Below are 20,999 nucleotides of genomic sequence, written 5' to 3' on the forward strand. Positions count from 1 at the left end.
GTTCACAATAGAAAGAGATAAGCCTCCAGAGCGCTGGAACAATAGAATCTGTCTCTATCTCTCTGCAGTAAAAGTTCATGAAGCTTGAAAAAAGGCTTTTTTTTTCCCCTCCCATTAGTGGCTGTTGCCTTTAAGAAATACTCTCTGATGGTTTGAAGCACAGAAGGGTGCTGTTTGGCCCTTCATGTTCACGTTGGTCAACATCTAACCACACTAAACAAAAAAAAACAAAGAATGACAGACGCTGGAATTGGGAACGAATATCAGAAATTGCTGGAAAAACCAAGCCGGCCTGGCAGCAAATGCGAACAGAAAGCAGAGTTAATGTTTCGCGTCCAGCTCTGTTCTGTTGAAGGATCCCTGGACCCGACATGTTAACTCAGCTTTCATTGCACAGATGTTGCCAGACCTGAGTTTTTCCAGCAATATTTGATTTTGTTTCTAGCTACACTATTCCTATCTACCAGCCTTTGGTCCATAACTCTGTCTATGCAGGTGAATATCTACATTTACTGCTTTATTGTTATGAGAGTTTGATTCTGAGAAAGCTTGTAGCCTTATACATCTGCTACAGGGGATGCAGGAAAGCACTTGACCACGATGGGGGCCCCATTTGTTCAGAAGAATTAAGGACATCTGTTCTTAGTGTCAATGGATCGGTGTAAATAAGGTGATAACATTTGTTTACTTGTGGAATGTGTGGCAGTACTTCCTTCTCACCCTGGGGGTTGGATGCTGTGCATATTTCACAGTGGAATGTTGGATAACTGAGACTCTCAACAAAACTCATAATAGGAAAAGAACTTGTAATTTAATAAGCTGAATGGAATGTACACATAAGAGAACAATCTTAATACATTTTTGTGTATACCACACTGAACAGATTTGGATTTATGAAGTTCAGTTCCCTCATCTTGACTGTCCTGAAATGTGAATGTCTCATTGCCCTTCCAAGCTACGAAAACACAGGCTGAAACTGACATAATAAGAAAGTTGGAAGATGTTCATGTGTGAGTGAGTGAAAGAAAACATTCTCCTGTAGATTACATTCACTGACTGAAGGGTTCAAGAGACAGAGAGAGGGAGAGACAGGACAGAAGCCTGTCAAAAGTTTAACTGTTTGTGGTCTGATTTGAGTGTACATTTGCTTGTCATGAATTGAATGTTTGTGTGTTGTTCCCTGGATCTTGAGATCAAGGAGGGTCATACATTTAATTTGGATTTTGAGAATCTAAGATGATTTTAAAAGAAAAGGTCATTTTGTAGGACAATGATACTGGACATGTTAGCTGAGCAAGATTACCTCATGACCTTTTCCACATTGTTTAGACCAGTCCCTCGTTATGATGTACTGTTACAAGGGAAGGTTATCTAGACAAAGCAGTCGGCCATTTGGGCCTGGCTGGATCAAGGTTCCCACTTTTTTGTGCTGTACCTTAATTAGTCAAATGTACTCAGACCTGTCGATGCGTTTCTCTTCCTCGGCAAACTTTTGCCACTTAAATTTGGATAAATGTGAGGTGCTGCATTTTGGTGAAGCAAATCTTAGCAGGACTTATACACTTCACGGTAATGTCAGAGAGAGTGCTGCTGAACAAAGAGACCTTGGACTTCAGGTTCACAGCTCCTTGAAAGTGGAGTTGCAGGTAGATAGGAAAGTAAAGAAGGCGTTTGGTTTGCTTTCCTTTATTGGTCAGAGTATTGAGTACAGGAATTGGGAGGTCATGTTACGGCTGTACAGGACATTGGTTAGGCCACTGTTGGAATATTGCGTGCAATTCTGGTCTCCTTCCTATCGGAAAGATGTCGTGAAACTTGAAAGGGTTCAGAAAAGATTTACAAGGATGTTGCCAGGATTGGAGGATTTGAGCTACAGGGAGAGGCTGAAAAGGCTGGGGCTATTTTCTCTGGAGCATCAGGGTGACCTTATAGAGGTTTATAAAATCATGAGGGGCATGTATAGGGTAAATAGGCAAAGTCTTTTCCCTAGGGTCGTGGAGTCCAGAACTAGAGGGGCATAGGTTTAAGGTGAGAGGGGAAAGATATATAAAAGAGACCTAAGGGGCAACCTTTTCATGCAGAGGGTGGTACGGGTATGAAACGAGCTGCCAGAGGATGTGGGGAGGCTGGTACAATTACAGCATTTAAAAGGCATTTGAGGGGTATATGAACAGGAAGGGTTTGGAGGGTTTTGGCCAGGTGCTGGCAGGTGGGACTAGATTGGGTTGGGATATCTGGTCAGCATGGACGGGTTGGACCAAAGACTCTCTCTCTGTGCTATACATCTCTATGATTCTATTGCTGCTTATCTGATGAAGGTCATGAGGTGTTTTTTAACATTAATACCAATTTTTGTATAAAGACAGCTTGTTTGCAGCAATAATTAGAGTAGCCTGAGAGAGCTCTTATGGGTAAGAGCTGACGCAACTACTCTAATGGTTTTAAAACCTTAGCTCAAGCCTGGCTTGTGGGTATCTATGTTGTAGTGTAACATTGATACCATTGGTAAATGAAGGTAATAATTTAAACTAAACTGTCTATAAGAGTTTCATATTCCGGACTACCAAAGTACGATCTCTGGGACGAACCAAGAGCAGCATCCAGGTTGAGTCTATCGGGGATCTCCTAAGCCATCTCAAATAGGTACTTTAACAATTCCAGCACCTTTTCAGGCAGTGAGTTTCAAGTGCCCACCATTTGGTGAGTGAAGAAAATTCTCACTGCTCCACTTGGCTTTCTCCTTCTGAAGTCTGTTTTCTCTGGGTATTGATCCCTCTACACATGGGATAAGTGCCTTCATATTCACCCTATTTATGCCTTTCAATATTATTCACTTTTATCAGTACCCCTCGTCCTTCACTGCTGTAAGGAATTAGTGTATCAATTTCCAGTCCCACCTGTAAAGCAATGGAAGGAGAAAGAAGAGCAGAAAATCTTGGGAGGCGTAAGGATCATATCATTGAAACCTATAATTTGATGCCTTTGAACTCTGCCTCCAGTCTTTTCACCTCCTCCTGTAAGAACTATTTCTGTTTGTCTTTGTATGTGTGCACAAATTTAAAAAGTTAATTTTAACTAGTAGGATTATATGTTGACATTCAGAGTTTAGTTTACCTATGGCTTGAACTTACTTATTTGCAAAACAGTTTTTTTTCTGTTAAATACAGGAACCTGGTCAATGATTCCTGTTATACTGATTCTATTGGACAAGTATACTGGCAACTTTGCATACTTTGATTAAATCATTAACTTTAGATGTGTCCTCAGTAGTACAGGGGTTGAGAGTCAGCCCATCTTCCCAAGTGGGTCATAATACTGGAAAGAAGGGTGGTTGGACAAGGATTACTTCGTGCCTAGGTCCAAGATTGAGTCGATAAGATCTGGGTGAGACAGTTATTCATCCCTCTGCTGTTGATTGTTACATCGCAAACCATGAGTGTTATTGGTACCATATTGAATGATTCAGCAGGGTTCTTGCAAGCATTCTTGCATAGATTTCTTGATGTATTTAAATTTCTGTGAAATTCCTGTCTTGATAACGGATTTGGGAGTGATGGCTAGAGTAATAGAGTCTTACAGCTCGGACCAGGCCCTTTGGCAGAAACTGGTCCATGCCGACCAAAATATCCGTCAACGCTAACTCCATTTCTCTTCACTTGGCCCACATCCTTCTAAACCTTTCTCATCTATATATTTGTCCAAATGTCTTTTAAATGTTGTTAATGTACCAAATCAACCACTTCCGTTGGCAGCTCATTCCACATGCATACCACCCTCATTGTAAAAAATGTTGCCCCTCAGGTTCCCTTTTATTCTTTCCCCCTAACCTTAAACTGATGCCCTGTAGCTCTTGATTGCACAACCAAGTTAAAAAGGCTGAGTGCATTCATCCTATCCATGCCTTTCATGATCCTATACACTCCTACAAGATCTCCTCTCAGTCTCCTATGCTCTAAAGAAAAAAGTCCTAGTTTGTCCAAACTCTCTCTCTCTAACTCAGGCCATTCTGCACTCTTTGCAGTTTAAGAACATTCTTCCTCTCGCAATGATTTGGAGATGCCGGTGTTGGACTGGGGTGTACAAAGTTAAAAATCACACAACGCCAGGTTATAGTCCAACAGGTTTAATTGGAAGCACACTAGCTTTCGGAGCGACGCTCCTTCATCAGGTGGTAGTGGAGGGCTCAATCCTAACACAGAATTTATAGCAAAAATTTACAGTGTGATGTAACTGAAATTATACATTGAAAAATTGATTGTTGAGTCTTTCATCTGTTTGAATACCATGATAGTTTCACTTCTTTCATGTGTAAATCAATCATGGTATTCAAATAGATGAAAGACTTTGAAATTATACATTGAAAAATTGATTGCTAAGTCTTTCATCTATTTGAATACCATGATTGATTTACACATGAAAGAAGTGAAACTATCATGGTATTCAAACAGATGAAAGACTCAACAATCAATTTTTCAATGTATAATTTCAGTTACGTCACACTGTAAATTTTTGCTATAAATTCTGTGTTAGGATCGAGCCCTCCACTATCACCTGATGAAGGAGCGTCGCTCCGAAAGCTAGTATGCTTCCAATTAAACCTGTTGGACTGTAACCTGGTGTTGTGATTTTTAACTTCCTCTAGCAAGGTGACCAAAACTGAACACAATACTCCAAGTGCAGCCTCACCAACATTCTGTCCAACTGCAGCATTACTTCCCAACTTCTATATTCAATTCCCTGACTGACGAAGGCCAGTGTGCCTGAAGCCGCCTTCACTGCCCTGTCTACCTGGGACTCCACTTTGAGAACTGTGCACCTGAACTCCAAGGTCCTTCTGTACCACAACACTCTTAAGGCCCAGCTATTCACCATTAAAATCCTACCTTGATTTGACTTTCTAAAATGCAAGACCTCCCACTTATCTATATTAAACTCCATTTTCCATTTGTCGGCCCATTTCCCCAACTTGACCTCGGTGGTGGGCAAGTTGTTGGAGAGAATCCTGAGGGACAGGATGTACATGTATTTGGAAAGGCAAGGACAGATTAGGGATAGTCAACATGGCTTTGTGCATGGGAAATCATGTCTCACAAACTTGACTGAGATTTTTGAAGAAGTAACAAAGAGGATGGATGAGGGCAGAGCAGTAGATGTGATCTATATGGACTTCAGTAAGGCTTTCGACAAGATTCTCCATGGGAGACTGGTTAGCAAGGTTAGATCTCATGGAATACAGGGAGAACTAGCCATTTGGATACAGAACTGGCTCAAAGGTAAAAGACAGAGGGTCGTGGTGGAGGGTTGTTTTTCAGACTGGAGGCCTGTGACCAGTGGAGTGCCACAAGGATCGGTGCTGGATCCTCTACCTTTTGTTATTTACATAAATGATTTGGATGTCAGAAAAAGAGGTAGAGTTAGTAAGTTTGCAGATGACACCAAAAATTGGGAATCCTTCAGGATTCCCTCCAAAAGCTTGCCCACCACTGAGGTCAGGCTCACCGGTCTATAGTTCCCTGGCTTGTCCTTACTGTCCATCTTAAACAGTGGCACCACGTTTGCCAACCTCCAGTCTTCCGGCACCTCACCTGTGACTATCGATGATACAAACACCTCAGTAAGAGGCCCAGCAATCACTTCTCTAGCTTCCCACAGAGTTTTCGCGTACACCTGATCAGGTCCTGGGGAATTATCCACCTTTACCCGTTTCAAGACATCCAGCACTTTAATGCTTTGTAATCTGGACAACTTTGACCTATCCCTGACACCCATTGTCCAAGGTAGTGGTTTGTGTGATTGGGTCATTTGCACCAAGTCCTATTCCTCTGTGCTCATTGATCTACATTATCTCTTGGTCAATTAAAGCATAATTTTAAAGTTCTCACCCTCTCACTCCACTCCAATCTGTCCATGACCTTGTCCATTTTTAACTTGGCAATCTCTTCCAATTGTGCACTCCTCAAAATCCAACCTTTTGTGCATCTGTTTTAATTGCTTCTTCATATGCCATCAGTGGGCTAGATTTCAAGTTTTGGAATTCCCTCTCTATACTACTTGCCCCTCTCCTGTGTTTTTTAACTGGACTGTAATTCATGTAAACCTGTAGGTGGCACAGAGTGAGCATATGCAAGGAGAAAGCCAGTGCCATTGGTAAGCATCGGAAAACAGTATCTCATCTGAAAGATGGTGCTTCAGGAAGCATGTAGGTAGAAAATGTCTTCAGGTTTCCCATTCATTTTGTTTTATAAAAACAAATGCATCTCGATCTAAGTCATTGTCCATGCCACAAAGCAATTGGAGGCTGACTCCCAGTACTGGCCTTATTTTCTCAAAAGCACCTACTCCCAATTCTGAACAAGCCTCTGCTGCCATGTAAGTAGAGGCACAGAATTGTTACGGTGTGGGAGGAAGCCATTTGGCTACATTGGCACTATGAGTATTAGTGCTGTAAATAGCTCACATGGGCATTGTCCTTCACGTGCAACAGTGACTGGGTTGCTAGTATTTGAGTTAATTGCTTTGCTTCTTAATCAATAGCCCCAAAACACTTATGTATAACTGAATCACTTTGTTTAAACAAAAGAAAAATATTCTAGCAATTGTCACTTTACCATTTTGAAACAGACTGTTTGTGTTCACTGGTTTTTTGCTCTCCTGACATAAAGTCTGACAAAATCCCACAATGTCAGATTATAGTTCAACAGATTTATTTAAAATCATCAGATTTTGGAGGTAGCCCCTTCATCAGGTGAAGTGAGAGGCAAGCCCACAGAATACAATGTATGGGCAGAGAGACCAAAAGATCATACAAATGATGTGAGTGGAGTATCAAATAATAAATCTGTGCAGGTGACGAAGAGTGTTAGTGAGTAAAGTGTCAATAGCTGAGTAAGAACCATAAAGATGACCTATAATCCAATTAAATGAGCCAGAGGGATAATTACTAAAATAAGCTGGTGCTGAGACAAGCGAAATGACTGGGATAACATGTTATAACATTTGAAATCTGAGACTGACCACTCAAAAGCCATCATGGTGAATACGCAGACTTACATTGTTGAGCTCAAGTAAGCATTTATGTTGGTGATGAGGTCTGTGATATAAAAGTCATTGGAGTTTTATTTTTGTGTTGTATCTAATGTGGCTGTGGTAAAACAGTCAGCTGCAAAACCGTGCATTCCATCTTCCCAAACCTGCATGTGACCTGAATAAGTACAAGAGTGAAGTATTCCTGGGTAAAGGCTCACTGACAGTGGAAATTGTTTAAATTCGGGAATGAGCCCCACTCTTAAATTCAAAAGTCAGTCTTGAGAAGAAATGGATGAATTCATGAAGCATTTAAGGTAACAGACATTTCCTAACTGGATTGTTTTTTTAGAATATTCGTGAAAAAGTACTTCATTAGAACATTGTAATGCTGATAGTGTTTGAGCTGGACAACGGCATTTGAAATCTATTTAGCACTTAGATAATGTCCCAATTTTAAAATTTTCAACTTTATTTTCATTTCTTTTGCTCCTTCCTATCCTTAATCTCCTTCACCCCTATGTAATCTGTGTTCCTCCAATTTTAATCTCATAATCATTCCTGATTTTGGTCATTTTATTATCCTTACCCTTTGAAATTCCATCACTCTTCTCTCCTTTAAAATTCTGAATTAAAACTGCCTCTGACCAAGAATTGTCATGTGACCTATGGTGTTTTCTTAGTAGCTAGATATCAAATGTTTTTTTGATAATGCTCCAATGAAGCGACTGGAAGCACTTTACTACATAAATGCTGTGTTACGTGAGAAACTTTGCATGCTGCATAAACAAAAGCAGCTGGCATTGTAACTATGGTGACAGCTATACTGAGATTTACTGCTTTCTACAAGTTTCATGTGAGGGATGTGGTTCGTAGCTCGAGGTCAAAGTATTTGATTTATCTGATGATAGAAGTTAATTGGAAACATAATCAGCTATTGCTTCCAATAACAGGACACAAAGTACACATTTTAAAAATTGTAATTTAAGCTAGGCTATTAGATTGCAATCATCTAGTGACAACACTGATTTGCTGATTAATTATTGTCACAGGCACATTTACAAAGAAAATTAAGTAGAACTGTAGGGTATAATTCTCCCAAATGCTATTTAAAATTATATGTAAATCAAAGCAGGATTTATTTGGTCATCCTAAATTGAATACCCCTGGTGCATTTGCTTCAGCAGATATTTAACTATCACTGCATAACAAGGTACACAGCACAAGTGGAAATCAATGACCATCCAGTCACTCCCATTTGAGACATGCTACAAGGTGACCAATGTTGAGAAGGTAATATTCAGGGGTATCAGACCTATGGGATGACAGCAATATCAGGAAAAGATTGGTCTTAAAGATACATTACACCTAAGAAAACACAAAGTGGACTAGGGAGTACTAGGGCGACATGGTGGCTCAGTGGTTAGCACTGCTGCCTCACAGCGCCAGAGACCCAGGTTCAATTCCCGCCTCAGGCAACTGACTGCGTGGAGTTTGCACATTCTCCATGTGTCTGCATGGGTTTCCTCTGAGTGCTCCGGTTTCCTCCCACAGTCTGAAGATGTGCATGTCAGGTGAATTGGCCATGCTAAATTGCCCGTAGTGTTAGGTGATGGGGTAAATGTAGGGGAATGGGTCTGGATGGGTTGCTCCTTGGAGGGTCGGTGTGGACCTGTTGGGCTGAAGGGCCTGTTTCCACACTGTAAATAATCTATCTAATTTCCTCTGAAAGAGGATGAATTGTTTGCCTGCTTAGGGTGACATTAGTTGCCCAGAAAGAAATGCCCATATGATCTGAGATTGCAATGCAGGTGAATACTAAAGAAGCTGCATGCCCATGGTGAAGATGAGGTGTTGAGGGCCGGGAAAACGGGTGTGGATGATGTCACGAACATAGGGGGGGAGTTCCTGGACTAAGGGGGACAGGGCGGTGTCGAGGTAGGAAGAGATGTGTATCCCTAGCCCACAATGCCTCATCTTCACCATGGACATCCAGTCCATGTACACATCTCCAAGTCTTCCTCTCACGCCATTCCTACCAGCATCCTTCCACTGACACCCTCATCCACCTGGCTGAACTGGTCCTCCGCAACGAAAACAACTTCTTCCAATCCCCCCACTTCCTCCAAAACAAAAGGGGTAGCTATGGGTACCCCCGCTTGGGCCTCAGCTATGCTGCCTGTTTGTCAAGTACATGGAACAGTCCATCTTCCACGGTTATACTAGCATTGCGTGCACGCGTGCGCACACACATCAATGACTGACTGTATCGGCGCTACCTCATGCTTTACAAGAGGTTGAAAAGTTCATCTCTGACACCTCCCTCCCCTTCCTGGACCTCTCCATCACCATCTCCAGCAACCAGCCAACCACAGAAATCTACTACAAGCCCAACGACTCCCACAGCTACCTGGACTACACTTCCTCCCACCTTACCTCCTGTAAAAACGCCATCCCTTATTCCTAGTTCCTCCACCTCCGCCACATCTGTTCCCAGGATGACCAAATCCACCTCAAAGTCCCAGATTGCCTCCGTCTTCCAAGATCACAACTTCCCTTCTCACGTGGTCAATGATGCCCTCTAGTACATCTCCTCCACTTCACGCACCACTGCCCTTGAACCCCACCCCTCCCAAAGCAACAAGGACAGGACACAAAGTACACATTTTAAAAATTGTAATTTAAGCTAGGCTATTAGATTGCAAAAAAACTGATTTGTTGATTGATTATTGTCACAGGCACATTTACAAAGAAAATTAAGTAGAACTGTAGGGTCTTTACCTTCCACCCACCAACCTCTGCATACATCGCATCATCCTCCGCCACTTCGGCCACCTCCAAGTGGACCCCACCACGAGAGAGATATTTCCCTCCCCAGCCCATCAGTGTTCCAGAGAGACCATTCCCTCCGCAACTCCCTCGTCAGGTCCTTGCCCCCCCCACGAGCCCACAATTCTTTCCTGGCACCTTTCCCTGCCACCACAGGAAGTGCAAAACCTGTGCTGGCACCACTCTCCTCACTTCTGTCCAAGGCTCCGAGGGATCCTTCCACAAGTATTGGAAATTTACCTGTATCTCTACCAACGTCATCTACTTCATCCGTTGCACCCGATATGGTCTCCTGGATCTCAGGGAGACAGAACACCTTCTTGCGGATTGTTTCAGAGAACATCTCTGGGACACCCGCACCCACCAAACCCACTGCCTCGTGGCTGAACTCTTCAACTCCCCTTCCCACTCCATCAAGGACATGCACATCCTGGGCTGCCTCCAATGCCAAACCGTTACCACCCGATCCTGGTGGAAGAATGTCTCAAATTCTGCCTTGGGACACTGCAATCACATGGGATAAATGTGGGTTTCCTTATTTCCCCTCTCCTCACATTATTCCAGTCCCACGTCTCCAACTCTGCACTGCCCTCCTGACATGTCCATCACTCCCCTCCCCCTCTGACCCATCACCTTCTCTCTCATCTTCATCCTCCACCTCTCGCTTTTTCAGCTATCTTCCCCCCCCCCCCCCCCCCCCCCAACCCTCCCCCCTCATTAATTTAGAGGGAGAATCAAGGTTCTTGTCAAAAGGAACAGTGTTCAAGCACAACCTCTTGTTGAAGCAGATCTCTGACAATCTAATAGAAATTATTTTACAATGCTTTATTCAGTTAGAAAAAGCAGAGAGCTGATGACAAAGACCACAGATTTTGGAATGAGAGAGACCATTGTTACTGTCTGATTTACCAGTGCTCTTCAGGCCAGTAAAAGGATTCAGAGAAGGGAATTTCTGGGAATTGTGTACCCATCAGATCTTCCGTGACCTGAGCGTGAGAGAGTTCATAAAGGTGCATATTGTCAGAATACCTATATTCAGGGTGAAATACAGCTGTGGTGAATATGAAGGGCTAAAGAATCTTGTGGGATTAGCGGAGGCCGAAATGGAAATGAGATTACACATGTCCTACATCTGTGTAGGAAATGACGTCAGTGCTTGTAACTGGTAGAGATGTATCTTTGTATCAAGCACTTAAAGCAATTTTGTTTAGAATATCTTCAAATTGTTAATTTACATTTGAGTTATGTTGACTTTAGTTGGTACATTGTAATAAAGGTTTAAAGGGAATTCTTATCTGGCAGTTTTCTTTCTGTTAACATCTTTGGAAATTCCTTTCTTTTAAAAGCCAACAGTCTCTCTGGGCATCATAATTTTTTGAAAGACAGAAAAATAATAGTTTAGAAAAATAATTGGCTAAGAAAACAGTCATGATAAATGGGTCATGTCAGTTTGGAAAACTAACCAGTGGGGTAGCAAAGAGATCAGTGTTGGATACAAATATCTCTAAAATAACAATTGGCTAGCCCATACTTAACAAATTAGATTTGGCTGAATGATATTTTGGTTTTTCTTTATTTCATGGGAAGTCGACATCACTGGTAATACCAACATTTGTTGCTTGTCCATAATTTTCCTCGTACTTGGTAAGCCATTTGAAAGTGTTGTTAAGAGTCAACCATATGTGGATTTGGAAACCCATGCTGACATGATCAGGTAAGGACAGCAGGCATTAGTGAACCTCATAGGATGTTTCAACAATCTATGATAGTTTCATAGTAATGATTTCTGAGAATGGCTTTCAATGTAGATCTTTAATAATAGAATTTAAATTCCACCAGTTGTCCATGGTAAGATTTGAACATTCGATCCCCAGAGCTTTAACCTGGGCCTTTGGATCACTAGTCCTGTGACATCACCTCTACCTGTTGTCACTCAACAACTCGTGTACTGTGCACCTTTTCACCCTACAAGGGGGTCGGTTAATTTAGTTGGCTGGGCAGCTGGTTTGTGATGCAAACAATATTGATTCAATTCGTTTACAGGCTGAGCTCACCAGAAGATCTCACATTCTGATCCTTGTCCTTTGCCTAAGGCATGGTTTATTTGATATATTTATTGTCACATGTATCTTGTTACAAACAGTGAAATTTATTGTATAGTGTCATCACTCTCTGGTGCCATCTTAAAATGTTAACATAAACCAAAACATAGAATATAAAGGCAAAAAAATGAAGAAGTAAAGAGAATGTCTAACTTTCTTGTTAAGTGCTCGGTCTTGGACCATGGGCCTGATGGCCTGGTATGAACCCCCTTCACCACGCCACTGCTGAAATGGAAGTTGCTATTCTTCAGCGTTGCCTCCACCAACACCCTCACCACTGAGTCCTCACTTATAGTGCTTGTGTTCATCTGGATGCTTTTCAACTTCAAATTATTCACATTAAACAACACTAGTGTTCGAAAGGGATTTATTAGGGATTTGGATCGACTCAGGCTTGGAGGGCCGAAGGGTCTGTTCTTGGGCTGTAAATTTTCTTTGTTCTTTGTTCTATTAACCTGTGTCAGGACTCCAGATGATTATAAGAAAATTGATAGCACTGTAGGACTGATCTATCTGGGGTTGAAACTTTGACTACTTCTTTTTTAAAGCAAAACATTATCAGCTCAATTGATTTACTGTAAGTTGATTTGTTAATGCAGGTTATAAGTTTGCTCACTGAGCTGGTAGGTTTGTTCTCAGACGTTTCATCACCATGCTAGGTAATGTCATCAGTGAGCCTCTGTTGAAGCACTGGTGTTCTGACCCGTTTTCTACTTGTGTGTCTTGGTCTGTTAAGATGAGTGATATCATTTCCAATGGGGTCCAAATCAATGTTTATTGATGATGTCCAACCTCTAGGAATTCCCATGTGTGTCTCTGTTTAACATGGTATAGGACAGCTGTGTTGTCCCAGTCGAAGTGTCCTTCGGGTGTGTGTCAGGATGCTAATGTCGAATCTCCTGTTCCTTGGATGCTGCCTGACCTGCTGCGCTTTTCCAGCAACACATTTTCACCTCTGATCTCCAGCATCCGTAGACCTCACTTTCTCCTCGATAGTGATAGTTGGTCATGTCTTTTGGTGGCTAGTTGGTGCTCGTGTATCCTGGTGGCTAGTTTTCTGCCTGTCCATCAGATGTTTCACTGTGTTGGTAGGTTTGTGGGCTACTGTGATGCCAAGGGGTCGGAGTAGTCTGGTAGTCATCTCTGCGATGTCTTTGTTCTATGTCTCCGAGTGTGTTGTCATCTTGTTTGGATTTGTTGCTTAAAAATCGGCACACTGTTTGTTTTTATCAGGTCGGACCTCAGAGGTAGTTATATTAGGATTGCTACCAGTGTCACATGCTAGTCAGTATAGAAATGAAAGAATAGGCAGGATAAATGCATGGCTTAAGAGATTGTGCAGGAGGAAGGGGTTCAGATATTTAGGACATTGGGACCAGTTCTGGGGGAGGTGGGACTATTACAAATTGGATGGTCTACACTTGAGCCAGACTGGAACCAATGTCTTTGGGGGTGCTTTTGCTAACACTGTTGGGGAGGGTTTAAGCTAATGTGGCAGGGGGGTGGGAACCAAGTAGAGGTCAGTGGACAATAAGAAAGCAGTAAGGAACTAGATAATGAAGTCCATGTACCTAAGGGGAAGAGTAGGTAGGGAGCAGATGTTGAACATAAAGGGACAGGTAGTCTGAAGTGCATTTGTTTTAATGTAAGAAGTGAAGTAGCTAAGGCAAATGAACTTAAAGCTTGGATTAGTACCAGAGAGTATGATGTTATTGCTATTACTGAAACTTGATGATGGGAAGAGCATATTTGGCAACTAAATATCACAGGATATCGACGCTTGAGGTGGGTTAGATGTTTGATTACTCTAGATCAAATCGGCATAGGAGGGAGGAAGTGTTAGGTATTCTAAAAGGCATTAAAGTAGATAAGTCCCCAAGTCTGGATGACATCTATCCCAGGTTACTGAGGAAAGTGAGAGATATAATAGCTGGGGCCTTAACAGATATCTTTGCAGCATCCTTGAACACGGTTGAGGTTCCACAGGACTGGGGAATTGCTTGTGTTATCCCTTTTGTCCCCTTTGGGCTCATCAGCGATTGGAAACATTGTTTTGGCAGGGAAGGTCATGTTTTACCAACTTAATAGAATTCTTTGAGGAAGTGACAGAGTTGATTGTTGAGGGATGGGCTGTAGATGTCATATACATGGATTCAGTGAGGCATTTAATAAGGTTCTCCATGGTAGGCTGATGGAGAAAGTGATGTCGCATGTGGTCCAGGGTGTACTAGCTAGATGGATAAAGAACTGGGTGGGCAACAGGAGACACTAGTAGTGGAAAGGAGTTGCTCAAAATGGAGACCTGTGACCAGCGGAGTTCCACACATATCTGTGCTGGGACCACTGTTGGTTGTGATATGCATAAATGATCTGGAGGAAGGTATAGGTGGTCTGATTAGCAAGTTTGCAGGTGACACTAAGATTGGTGGAGTAGCAGACAGTGAATGGGACTGTCAAAAAATGCAGCAGAGTATACAGAGGAACCTTGATTATCTCAATGACACGAGCGGGGAGTATTTTGTTCGTATAATCAAGTGTTTGGATAATCAAATGCTGGATAACACAACTTAGCCAAACATCGGGACCTTGCAATCTTGTATGGATAATCTGAAATTTAGATAATCGAATGCTGGATAATTGAGGTTCCTCTGTAGACCGATTGGAGAGTTGGGTGGAGAAAAGGCAGATGGCGTTCAGTCCAGGCAAATGCGAGGTGATGCATTTTGGAAGATCCAATTCAAGAGCGAACTGTAGAGTAAATGGGGAAACCCTGGTGAAAATTGATGTACAGAGAGATCTGAATGTTCAGGTCCACTGTACCCTTAAGGTGGCAACGCAGGTCAATAGAGTGGTCAAGAAGGCATATGACATGCTTTCCTTCATCAGACGGGGTATTGAGTGCAAGAGTTGGCAGGTCATGTTCCAGTTGTTTTAGACTTTGGTTTGGCCACATTTGGAATACTGCATACAGCTGTGGTCGCCACATTAACAAAAGGATGTGGATGCTTTGGAGAGGGTGCAGAGAAGGTTCACTGGGATGCTGCCTGGTATTCAGGGTGCTAGCTATGGAGAGAGGTTGAGTAAATTGGGGTTATTTTCATTTGAAAGATGGAGGTTGAGGGAGGATCTGATTGAGGTCTGCAAAATCATGAGGTGTGGAGACCAGGTGGATAGCAAAAATCTTTTTCCCCAGATGGGGGGGAACTCAATTACTAGGGATCACGAGTTCAAAGTGAGAGGGGAAATGTTTAAGGGAGATATGGAAAGTTCTTTACGCAGAGGTTGGTGGATACCTAAAACATGTCTTCAGCCGAGGTGGTAGAGGCGGGCATAATAATGTCATTGAGATGTACCTAGACAGATACATGTATGGGCAGGGAGCAGCGGGATACGGATCCTTAGGAAATAGGCGAAAGGAAATAGGTTTAGATCGAGGATCTGGATTGGCACAGGCTTGGAGGGCCGAGGGGCCTGTTCCTGCACTGTAATTTTCTTTTTTCTTTTGGTACCCGTTGTTCTTGAATATGCTGTATAGGTATTTTTCTTCTGCTGCTCTTAGTGCCTGGGTGCTGCAGTGTGTTGTGGCCTTTTTAAATAATGTCCTGGTGCAGCTCCGTTTGTTGGTGTCGGGATGATTGCTCCTGTAGTTGAGCTTCTGGTCTACAGGAAAGCAACACACAGACGCTGATCAGCAGTTGTCTGTTGACTGTTCGTTCCACTGTGACATCTAAGAAGGGGAGTCTGTTGTTGTTCTCTTCCTCTTTGGTGAAATTTATGTCAGTAAAGATGTTAATGATATTGTAGATTTCCTCTAATTTGTTCTGTTCTATGATGACAAAGGTGTCATCCACATAGTGGAGCCGAAGCTTGGGTTGGATCATGGGAAGGGCTGTTCAGTCTAGTTATGTTATGATTATTAATGCACTCAGAACTTGTTTAACAACCCTACTCAATTGCAGAATCATTTGCATCGGTGGATGTTTTGTTTTGGGTCTAGCGTGTATAGGCTGGTTGCATACAATATGAACAAATGAAAGAGCAGGCTGTTTGACTCAATTAGACAGTATCTCTCAGTAACTGTCTGTGTACCTAGCATTGAGCCAACATTGAAATTCAGACATGGCCTTCTCAGTTGTGTGGTAGGCAGCATGTCCTTTTAGACTGACAACATCCTGATAGTGGGGGAAAACCCACTTGCGTAGCCAACGCAATAGCCTGAAGTGGCTTGCCTAGCCTGTTCAGATTTTTGAGGTCTACCTCAAATTACCTTGAAGCAATGAAGTACCTCAAAATTTTGAGTATTTTTAGTTTCAGCAAAATATCTATCTGATTCGTAATTCTCTCCAAATATTTCAAATGTACCTCGTCCCAGTTTTCTTTCTCCGTTTCAATTTCTCTCTCTTCCCACTTTCCCTTTTTGTTGTAAAAGACTAATTGTTTGCAACGCCCTTTGACGGGGAATATAAGTGGAGACCTTCTTGCAATTTGAATTTGAATTCCATGATTGAGACTCCACTAAATCATTGTACTACTTGTTGGACCAATCTGGAATTTACTTTGAGTTTAAGAATTTCACTTAATTGAAAGTTCCATGAAGTGCTTTGATGCAGTGGAACCTAAAACACTGGCAGTTAGATTTATTTACAAACATTTTCAGTGTTTGATATTAGGCTGGTCTTGTGACTTCCAGTTTCGGTATGTGGAATCGGTATCCAGGCAACCCCACAGTTCATTGTGTGTGCCTGGGCTTGTTTCTTTAATGGGCTTGAATAAGTTGTTGCCTAAGATGGCCATCATCTTCCTACAGGGAGAAAGTGAGGACTGCAGATGCTGGAGATCAGAGCTGAAAACGTGATGCTGGAAAAGCACAGCAGGTCAGGCAACATCCAAAGAGCAGGAGAATCAATGTTTCGGGCATGAGCCCTTCTTCAGGAATCATGAAGAAGGGCTCATGCCCGAAACGTTGATTCTCCTATTCTTTGGATGCTGCCTGACCTGCTGCGCTTTTCCAGCAACACATATTCAGCTAACATCTTCCTGCAGTCATGCAATCCCTGTAGTACAAGAATGCTTCATCAAAACTGATACAAGTGTGAAACTGTCTCTATTCAGTAAGGTCATTGAGTGACATAAAAACAAGTAGGCAAGACTTACCTATCAGCCTTGCAATTTATCCGAAAATCCACCCAAACCCACACAATAACTTTTTTTTTTTAAAAGTGCGGAAACATTTAGTTGCAGGTCTTATTCCACTTCTGATTTAGCAGCTAAACTGCATTTCTTTCCATTCAGCTGTTAAACCAGTAAAGTGTGGATTACAAACTGTAGCTTGCTTCTGTTTGTTAAATATTCTTTCACAGGATGTGGGCATAGCTGAGCTAACCTTTTATTGCCTATCACCAGTTGTCCTTGGGAGTTTGATGGCGGAACACTGTCTTGAACTGCTTTGAATATTCTTTATTTTCTATATATATCCCCCAAACCACTTGATTAGATTTCAGGTGGAAGTTTGCTTTATTCGCAAACAAGGATAAAGTTTTAGCAACTAAATTAGACATGCACAGATATCCATAGTTTTAACGATTTAGCTCATTCTGATCCTACAGATCCCCTTTGGTGCTGACTAGTTTAGAACAAGATGGAGAAGATTATCTTAAAAAAAACTTAGTTTAAGAACAAAATGTGCTTTTATGTACTCCCTTTCGCAATGTCCCAAAGTACCTTCTGAAGTGGAGTCTCTGCAGTGCAGGTACATATAGTAATCAACTTTCTCAAAATAAGGTCCCACAAACAGCACAGAAGGAATGGCCAGATAATCTATACATTTTTACTAATGTTACCTGACCAGAACAGTTTGATTTGTTGAAATTTTGTAAAGTTAGAGTAAAAATTGTTAGGACTTGCAATTGTTGGATAAGATTTAAATTTTAATTGGAGTTCTGGGCTCATTGCGTGCATAGTTTATTCACTAGTACATTTGAAAGATATGTTTTAACATAAAATCGCTGTGAATAGAAGAACTGTTGTGGGTGGTGATAATCGTCTAGATTTACCTTCACTGGGTGTTAACTTCCTTTTTCAAAAATAGATATTGAACCAGGAAGTCGTCATATTAATTCTAGTACGCTGCATACTAGCTTTACTGGTTTAACAGCTGAATGGATAGAAGTGCAGTTTAACTGCTAAATCAGAAGTGGAATAAGACCTGCAACTAAATGTTTCTGCACTTGAAAAGAGTTATATTGTGGTGAAGAGAAAGCAGTTGCTTTGTTATGATGAGGTTCTACACAATTTCAACACAGATCGTCATGGGAAGGAAACATGGATTGTCAAAGTAAGATGTCTAGCCATTAACTTGACTTGTCTAAGTGGGATATTTGATCATTTCAGGTGTCTAGTTCTGACTGTATTAGATCTGTAGTTTCAGTACAAATCTAGGGACAGTACCCAATGATGGAGAAAGGAAGTTCTGTGCAGGACAGTTTTATTCCAGTTTTGGGTTTTTTTTGTGGGGAGGAGGAGATTTCTTTTGAGTTCAAGCTCAGTTGAATCAAAGCTCCCCCTGAAAATTGAGTGTTTGTTTGACTGTTTTGACTGTTTTCGTATTGCATTAATAAACTCTTGCTTTCTTTGCAGATTTATGAATAACCGACCTTCAGCTAATTCGCGATACCAACCCACTGCCTATGAACATGCTGCCAACTGTTACACACATGCAGTAAGTTTTCCAACTCTTCTGTTTTTATGTGGCACGGTAGAGAGGGAATAGAGAGAATCACACAAGCACACAACACCTAACGAGTCACCAGCATTTCCTGTTGAGGCCACAAATGCAGTTCTAGTCCCAGTTTAATATTTCACCCAAAAGACAACATGTCTGATATTGTAGTACTACATCAGAATTGTGCTTGGGGGGGGTTTCAGCCAACCTATGTGCCTGGTCTGCGACTTGAACCTACAAATTGCTGTCTAACTGGTGCTTTGGATAATGTACCTCGTGCTCTACAGTCAAAAGTAATTCAACAAGCCAATAGGAAAGGTTCGGAGTAACATGGGCCAACACAGGCCAGGGGGATTGGTTTAGTATGTGAACACGGTCAGCATGGACTAGTTGGGCCCAAGGGTTGTTTCCATGCTGTATGACTCCATGCTTGAGTCTTTAAATTTGGCTGATGATTATGTTTTTGCTCAGGATATTGTCCTGATTGGAAGGAATAAATAATTTCATTGCTGGTATATACCAAACATGATCACTAAACCACAGTCAAACCAGAAGTTCTTAACCGCTAGTGATGTGGAAACAGGAAGACTGTTGGAAGTGCAAAAATAGTTACTATTCCTTGCTATTGTCAGTGAGTTTATAGTGGTCACGAAAATTAAAGGAGATTAAAGGGATTCGGGCTGACACTGTCTCAGTTTTACAGACACTGCTTGATGGACAATGTTCAGTGTTGTGATGCTACCCAAGCTCTGAATCTGAGCTGAAAGCAGCTGAAATGTTTAATGAATCTGGTAGGTACTGTGGAGAGAGAAAAACAGGCCATTGGCCTTTTCACCAGAACTGAAAGATGATAGATGTTTAACAGAATTGTTCGCCGAGCTGGGAATTTGTGTTGCAGACGTTCCGTCCCCTGTCTAGGTGACATCCTCAGTGCTTGGGAGCCTCCTGTGAAGCGCTTCTGTGATGTTTCCTCCAGCATTTATAGTGGTTTGTCTCTGCCTCTTCCGGTTGTCAGTTCCAGCTGTCCGCTGCAGTGGCCGGTATATTGGGTCCAGGTCGATGTGCTTGTTGATTGAATCTCTGGATGTGTGCCATGCCTCAAGGAATTCCCTGGCTGTTCTCTGTTTGGCTTGTCCTATAATAGTAGTGTTGTCCCAGTCGAACTCCTGTTGCTTGTCATCTGCGTGTGTGGCTACTAAGGATAGCTGGTCATGTCGTTTTGTGGCTAGTTGGTGTTCATGGATGCAGATCGTTAGCTGTCTTCCTGTTTGTCCAATGTAGTGTTTTGTGCAGTCCTCTAGTCAAGTGAGTCATGTGATCTGCAAAACAGAAAAAGGCCCTTTGGCATCTATGCCAATCAAAATCAATCTTGTAGCTATTCTACTCTCATTTTCCAGGCTGTGCATTGCAAGTGCACACCTAAATGCAGCTTCAGTGTTATGCCTCCACCACCCTTAGAGTTCCAGATTCCTACCACACTCTGGGTGACAAAGATTTTCTTCACATCTCTTCTAAACATTCTGCCCCTTCCCTTAAATCTCTACCCCTGGTTATTGTTCCCTCCATCACGGTGAAATGTTTCTTCCTGTCCATTCTATCTTATGTCCCTCATAATTTTAAACATCTCAATCTCCTCGACTGGAAGGAAAACAATCCCAGTTTGCCCAATTTCCACTCGCAACTGGAACTCTCCAGCCATTCTCCAGTCCAGGCAACATTTGAGAAATTTCCTCTGCAATCTCTCCAGAGCTATCCCACCCCTCCCATAATGTGATTGCAGAATATGGAACAGTACAGCACATTATGGGAGGGATGGGATAGCCCATTATGTCTGTGCTGTCCATGATGTCATTCTAAATTAATCCCACTGCTTCCATATGGTTCAAATCCCTCCCTTCTCTCCCTGTTCATGTGTCTGGCTAAAAGCTTCTGAAATGTTGCTATCGTATCTAGAACATAGAACAATACAGCACAGAACAGGCCCTTCGGCCCACGATGTTGTGCCGAACATCTATCCTAGATTAAGCACCCATCCATGTACCTATCCAATTGCTGCTTAAAGGTCGCCAATGATTCTGACTCTACCACTCCCACGGGCAGCGCATTCCATGTCCCCACCACTCTCTCTGGGTAAAGAACCCACCCCTGACATCTCCCCTATACCTTCCACCCTTCACCTTAAATTTATGTCCCCTTGTAACACTCTGTTGTACCCGGGGAAAAAGTTTCTGACTGTCTACTCTATCTGTTCCTCTGATCATCTTATAAACCTCTTATCAAGTCACCCCTCATCCTTCGCCGTTCCAACGAGGAAAGGCCGAGAA

At 42.2% G+C, this 20,999-nt stretch overlaps 1 protein-coding gene across 3 annotated transcripts in view; it reads left to right on the plus strand.

Annotated features, from left to right (window-relative positions):
* Positions 1–20,999, plus strand: part of LOC132827889 (monocyte to macrophage differentiation factor-like) — a 71,010-nt gene that overhangs the window by 16,531 nt on the left and 33,480 nt on the right. For 2 of the 3 annotated variants that reach the window (XM_060844654.1, XM_060844656.1), the window contains exons 1-2: positions 18,104–18,288; positions 18,591–18,672. In XM_060844654.1, coding sequence (XP_060700637.1) covers positions 18,227–18,288; positions 18,591–18,672 — 144 coding nt within the window. In that variant the 5' untranslated portion in view covers positions 18,104–18,226. Of the gene's footprint in view, positions 1–18,103; positions 18,289–18,590; positions 18,673–20,999 lie in introns of those variants that run through there. The other variant, XM_060844655.1, reaches the window with a different exon arrangement.

The sequence above is a fragment of the Hemiscyllium ocellatum genome, chromosome 25 (genome assembly GCF_020745735.1).
Source record: "Hemiscyllium ocellatum isolate sHemOce1 chromosome 25, sHemOce1.pat.X.cur, whole genome shotgun sequence".
Lineage (NCBI taxonomy): Eukaryota > Metazoa > Chordata > Chondrichthyes > Orectolobiformes > Hemiscylliidae > Hemiscyllium > Hemiscyllium ocellatum.